This window comes from Frankliniella occidentalis, unplaced genomic scaffold, assembly GCF_000697945.3.
Source record: "Frankliniella occidentalis isolate FOCC.00 unplaced genomic scaffold, Focc_3.1 Scaffold95, whole genome shotgun sequence".
Lineage (NCBI taxonomy): Eukaryota > Metazoa > Arthropoda > Insecta > Thysanoptera > Thripidae > Frankliniella > Frankliniella occidentalis.
This window is the reverse complement of record NW_026267224.1, coordinates 83938-90509: the sequence shown is the minus strand read 5'-3', so window position 1 is coordinate 90509 and position 6572 is coordinate 83938. Positions and strand designations below refer to the sequence as shown.

Below are 6572 nucleotides of genomic sequence, written 5' to 3'. Positions count from 1 at the left end.
CGGGCGCGACCCTTGCTGCGCCGCGCGTGTGGGCGTACTGGCTGTGCGAGGCGAGGAGTAGCGTAGCACCTCGAGTAGAACAGGCAGCGGGCAGTGAGCCCTAAGGTCAGCAGCCCTGTCCGTCCAGCTGAGGACTGAGCGGACTAAGTTGAATAGGATGATGGAGGAGTTGACGGTCGGGCGCGGGCACTGCGAGGAGCACCGCGCGCCGTCGGAGCTAGGCAACCCATCCGGCACGTGTGGCTGGCGATGTTGAATGCAATGAAGGGGAAATGGCAGGGAGGGGGGGGGGAGAAATTGGATGATCGATATCAGATTTGCAAGCTCATTTTTGCTGGGCCAGGGCGATTGAGGACAGACGGACGCGCGCACACCCCACATGCGCGCTGGAACTTGCTGACGCAGCCCAAGGGAGTGTGGGATAGGGCAGAAGGCCCCTCTTCCTCCCCCCCCCCTCGCCTCTTTACTACGCCACTTGGCTCTCGATGTCATAAGCCTTATAGGCGCAGTGCATAATGAGGGGTGTGGAAGGACTCGGGCTACTGATCGGCGCCATGGTCAGACACGCTGGTGGTTAGCCTCACGGTTGGCCTTCAGGTTAGCCCTTTAGGTTAGCCGGTTAGCCCTCTCAGGTCTCCGGGGGGTGAAGCCTCTCCATCAAGCTCGAGCGCCATGTGTGTTGCCTACCCATTCGGCGCCTTGTTTCTGTAGAGACTAGTCAATACGCATATTCGATTCCAAAAGAACGAATGCGGATTCAATGAGGTCGTTGGTGTTTAAAACTCATTCTCTTCCTTTCGGCTTGGTTGCAGGTTTCGGACGTGTCTGAAGGTGGCCGGCAACGGGCCCGCCAACCTGGTGGGCAAGCTGTTCTTCAACGTGGTGCAGACCAAGTGCTTCGTTCTCAAGCCCAAGAAGGTCTGCCTCAAGACCTCGTGGTGGGGCAAATGCATCAAGTGGCAGGTGAAGAAACAAGCCCATCTCAGAGACAATACGCCCTATTGAGCTTACCTGGGCCGGACCATACCCTCCCTCTCCTCCAACATTACCAAATCGTTTTTGGTCCTAAGGACTCTTACCTCTGTAGTACATTTGTAAATATTTGTATTTATGTAATTATCTTTTTAAATATGACTGAGTGTGTGTACGTATGGTGTGAAATAGGTGCGATAGGGTAAGCAAGTGGTCTCGTGTCTTGTGCGCGAAGCGCCTCGCCGCGATTTTAAAAATGTGTCTTGGAGCAGTTCTTATTGTTAAATATACTGTGTAAATTACTCGTGAATAGATGGAATTCCTTCAGTCTAGTCTCTTTGATTCTGCCATTTCAGTAACTTGTGAATTCGTATCAAATATCAAATCATAAATTAGGGTAGAGAGGAAATGATTTTAATAAATTTGTCACAACATACCATCTCCTCTACTCCGGAGAATTAGTATGTACCTGTAGTTTTGTATAGTATTCAACGACAGTCGAATGAGGTATTCAGTATCTCACTGAACATTTTGTACTTTTTGAAGTGACTGCACAATGAACGTTTCATGAGGCTACGACGCTAGTAGAGCGCATGCTACGTGCTGAATAGGCCAACCTGCCACGCAGCTGTGTGAAGACGGTGGCCCTCCCCAGAGCGCTCAAGGTGCGGGGTGCTACGGGCAAGTCAACGTTAGACGCCCAACTCGGGGAACGTTCATTGTGGGTAGAAGCGCCTTTAGGTTGACTCGGTGCGACCAAGTAATGAAGAAAATGACAATAAGTGACGAAGCGGATGTATTCCTCAAACCATGACAATAGGAGCTTGCAAACTGTTTTAAGGGGTAAATTATGTATTACCAACGGGAAACCGTCACATATAGCTTAAGGCCTAAGTTAAAATCGAGGTGTACATCAGTCCTAACACATACAGACTTCCACTCCACTACTATGTACTACGAATTGCATAATATCATCATGCTTTTTCCAGAACGTTTTCATAAGTATTATTGGTTTTTACTTTATCGCGTGTACCGACTCAAGTGATGTACTCCTCGGTTAGAAGGCATAACCAATGTAACATGCCGCAAAGTCCTAATCATGGCTTCAAGAACAGCCATTAACGGGTCGGGCATTCGCTATTCACACAAGTAAGTGGTGAATGCCCGCGAAATTTGTGATACCTGAAGGGGAGACAACAGATCTGTCCCCTCTTCATTATAATATAATGTAATTTATGGTAAATGAATTGTATTATTACCTTACATTGTTGCCAATATCCTAAATGTCTAATTTATGATTGTTAATGTATGTTTTTTGTGGTTACGTCTCCTCAACAAGACGCAACAGTACAATCCTTTATTTTTTTGTTGAATGGCAATGAACTGTGTAGATTATTGGTCGTTTACTTGTACGCACTAGTAGACAGGCTTTTGTATTGTAAATAATAATAATCAATGATCAAGTTGGGTTTTACTATTATTCACACCTTAAGATCTACCCATTAACATAAGCTTTTTGCAGATATTTCAATACTTTGATTCCACACAAAAATAGTGAATGGCATCCAAATATACATTGATGCTACTATTGTAAATGTGCAGTGTGCATGGTCCACATCTTTGATTAAAAAAGGATGTCACACACAACACATGATTTGAAAGTACAAACAAATTTAACAGCTATTACATTACAGTGATGTGTATTTTCAGAAGGAAAGTTTGATTGTGAGATGTGTGGACCACGATAATAAAAGTATCTACTGAATCACTAACATAAATTGAACAAGAAAAATCTGAAAAAAGGAGTTAATACTGTTCTTAAAAACAATAAGTGAACATGGGGCAACAAAAACCAATCGAGTGAAAAAGGAAAGGCCTATAAGAATCCATTACAATGTATGTACTACCTTTATGACTTAGGTAATTAAATCACCAAAGAAAAATAGAAAATAATTAAAACACAATTACAAACATTAAATGGAATAAAGCAAATCTTCCGTCAGATATTATTTTGACAAAAGCTCAATTCATAGGCTCACTAAAACAAATGAACAAAACAAATTGTATTGTGTCAAAACAGCAATTATCAAATTATAAAATAACACAATGCATACATCAAGTGATGTAAATAAGATCTTAATTTTATAAAAGAAATGAAATAACAGCACTAAATCTATAGGTGAGTCATAGAGATCTGATTTTTATCTCTTGTCACCATATAAAATTACTTTTAGTGAGTACATGAAGGAGAAGTAATGACATGGTTAGCTATGGTAAAATATAGCTACTGGAGTTAAATGTTGGTATTATATGGTATGTTTGATCCCTTCAGTACTTCAATGGCGCAGTATTTCTTTGCTTCTTTCTTACTCTTTGCTAGAATGAAAAAAATAAACTAACGTAACTACAAAAGAAACTAAAAAAAATAATGAACAGTTGATCAATGAGGAAATCTCACCTGTTCCTGTGTATGTAACTCCATTAACAGTTGCTCCCATACAGAATGTGAGGTAAGGTGGGGTTCCCTCTCGTGATATTTCAGTGAATAATGTTCCAGGAAAAACTCGACCCACAAGAGTGACGGGATGAAGAGCCTCTGCATTTTCAGGAAGTACTGTTGCTCCCTTTGGTGGAGGAGTAGTTGTTTTGGGACCCTGAGACAAATTTAAATCAACAGTTAGTTTTCTCTTCATTGAATAAAAAAAAATTCTGAGAATAATTTACCAAGACTTACAGGAGGTTTGTGAATGGTTTTCACAGGAGGGGGAGTCATAACAGTTGGGATACTAGTGCCCTGTGCCTTCCAGTCAGCAAACAGTTTAAACAGAGCAAAAGATGCAAGACTGCCCCATGGAACCTCATCTTCTGGAATTACTCTCCTACCATTGGTGGATCCTTTCTCTGATGCATCATCACCACTTGTAGTGTCCATTATTTCCTCATCACCTGTTCAAAACAATGAGAGGTAAGAGTAACACATCAGCAGTAGAGGATAATAGTAAAAAAAAAACAAAAAAAAAAACGAGACTTGCCTTCTTTCTTACATCCTGAATCAGAAATTTTTTTCAGGATCAAACCTTTCACAGCCAACTCAGCAGCAGCGGCTTTTGCTGCAGCCTTAGACGGGCCTTCACCAGTATAGGTTGTATTATCAATCTAAAACAGGTTTTCCAGATAACATGATGTAAGGTTGCAAGATAGATAAAGTTCAGGAATAGTACAGAAACATGCTAATTGGACTTACATTTATTCTAACAGTATAGGTCAACTGGCTGAAGGCATTAGTCTGCTCCTCCGCCTCAAAGGAAATGCCAGGCTGCAACTCATTTAACACCATGATCGCATTTTTAGGAATGAGGAGCTTCCTGAATCTGGCATTCTGGCGGCGTCTCTTCAAAACCTTGTTAACCTTGACTGAAAAGATTAAGAATAATACAGTTGATCACAGAAACAATATACGTAAAATATGTAACACTTCCAAGTGAACTGTACTAACATGAAGGATTTTTCTGCTTCTTCCATGGTTTCAACTCTGATACCTCAGAGTCGTCATCCTTCAGACTTAGCTGTCCAGGCTGAGCTAGACTTTGAGCAGCACTTGGAGCTGCACCTTGAGCCTGCGTGGGAACTTGAGGCTGGGATGGCACAGGAATCTGATGTGTGAGGACTACTGGTGACTGGGCTGCTTGACCTTCAGGTGCACCAGTCTTGGCTGGTGTGGATGTCTCCATCTTCACTATAGCCGGTTGCTGCGTCTTGAACTAACCGACAGACAAGGGGACGAGAGGGCAAGGCCCCACCACCACCAGTCATAAACTAGCTCAAGGCCAGACCCACTTGTGCCCCACCCCTCAACACCTTCTTGCCAAAGACAACCAGCAATTCCAATACCCACCAAAATATGGTGCGTTTGAAAGAATTTGATTTTGACCCAACATAGTTCATTTATTACCCAAAAAATCACATTGTAACAAGTTTGGCTTTTGAAATCCCATTTCACCTTAAGAATGACTGGTATTGTCAGGCAACAGAAGATGTGAGATGTAACATGTATGGTTGTGAGATTCGCCCTCATAAACATAATTCAGTACTGTAGCAGAACAGTTACCAGAGAGCAAAGTCTGTAAAATTGCACAGGACACTACACTGTGCCTACTACATATAAACAACAGTGGAAACATGTGCTTGCTCCAGTACCCCAAATTGGAAGGCGAACCCTTTCTACCTAGAAATATGGGATTTGAACTGAGTCAGACCAAGAGCATAGTAGATCGGCCACTCAAAGCCTTTGTCCTATGAAGGGCAATAGAATCCAAACATGTGATAAGAAACCCAACACAAAGATTATTGTTGAAATGCAAAATGAATTATAACAAAATCATAGTAGGAAATAAGTAGAGCTACAAATCTCAAACATAGCTAGAAGAAATTTGGAATGAAGAGACAGCTAGATTGAAAATTATGTTAAAGCATGTAAATGAAATTATAAAAATGCCTTAACAGACCAACTAAACAACTCAAGATGTAACAATTGCAAATGGACCATTGAATGTACAGTAATGAGGTAAAACAGCAATAAAGAAACTTTCTGCTAGTTGAGCAAATGTTGAGGGGAAAAATAGATTACATAAAATTCTTACCTGGGGAGTTTGGGGCGACTGCTGAGTTTGCTGATATTGCTGTTGCTGCTGATGTTGTTGTTGTTGCTGCTGTTGGTGTTGAGGAAGGGGGGAGGAAGCTCCTGGTGGAGCAGGTTGACTTGCAGGATACATCATTTGTGGTGGCTGGAACTGCTGGTATGATTGCTGCTGGCCAGGCTGTCTAGGACTTTGATGGTATGTAACTTGAGTTTGCTGCTGCCCTCCTCGACCTATAACATTACAAGAGAAAGATGGAAAGCAGCCCACAGCAACCAGCAAATTCAATCCATGTGGGTTCCTTCGCACAGTAAAAGAATAGGATAACAATACTGAAACAATTTAAACGTCTGGCAAATGGACAAAAAAATGCACCGGGGCGTGCACAATCCTAAAAACTTGCCATTCCAAAATGTTTCATTGGATCCACTGTTCCCAGTCAGTAGGGTTGGGGGCATGGGTGAAGCGGTTAACCCGGCCCGGTAAAAATGATTTAAAAAAAATCATATCAAGGCAATGCTTGCCCACAGCTTAGTTTCTTCCACCTCTTTAGTCAAATGAAAATACCCCTGAAATAGCCAAAACGAAGAAATGCGTCTATAGGCACATACCTGATTGCCTACCAGACCTCGTCGAGTAGGACATTTCCCTCAAAGAAATTGCTGCAAGTAAAAGTCAAATATAACGAGATCCACTTCCTACAACAGAAGTCTTAATATTTCCGCTCCAAATCTTTAGACGCGACAATCCGCCAAGGGCACACTCAAACAAATGTGAGAAAACGCCGGCTTTGTGAAGAAAAATGGACGCCGTACAGGTCGAGGAAAAAACTTTCTGGTGGTGACAAGTAGGCCGTGAGATGAAAAAGAAGAACATAAGAAGAAGAAATCTATCGATCTACGTATTTTGGCGCTCTACCCGTCACAGCCCGACATTTTACTATATCTTTTGTCTTAATTTTTA

At 42.1% G+C, this 6572-nt stretch overlaps 2 protein-coding genes across 2 annotated transcripts in view; one reads left to right on the top strand and one right to left on the bottom strand.

The window, feature by feature from the left end:
- Nucleotides 1-2435, top strand: part of LOC113210539 (group 3 secretory phospholipase A2) — a 59201-nt gene extending 56766 nt beyond the window's left edge. Inside the window, exon 4 of the mRNA XM_052269567.1 lies at nt 813-2435. Coding sequence (XP_052125527.1) covers nt 813-1005 — 193 coding nt within the window. The 3' untranslated portion in view covers nt 1006-2435. The remainder of the gene's footprint in view (nt 1-812) is intronic.
- Nucleotides 2432-6441, bottom strand: LOC113210538 (double-stranded RNA-specific editase 1). Its single transcript, XM_026428587.2, has 8 exons — nt 6221-6441; nt 5613-5842; nt 4469-4733; nt 4217-4386; nt 4005-4128; nt 3707-3918; nt 3431-3626; nt 2432-3348 (listed from the first exon to the last, which is right to left on the bottom strand). Exons 1-8 carry the CDS (start codon nt 6252-6254, stop codon nt 3266-3268), a joined length of 1314 nt encoding a protein of 437 aa, XP_026284372.1. The 5' UTR covers nt 6255-6441; the 3' UTR covers nt 2432-3265.
- Nucleotides 6442-6572: the final 131 nt, after the last annotated feature.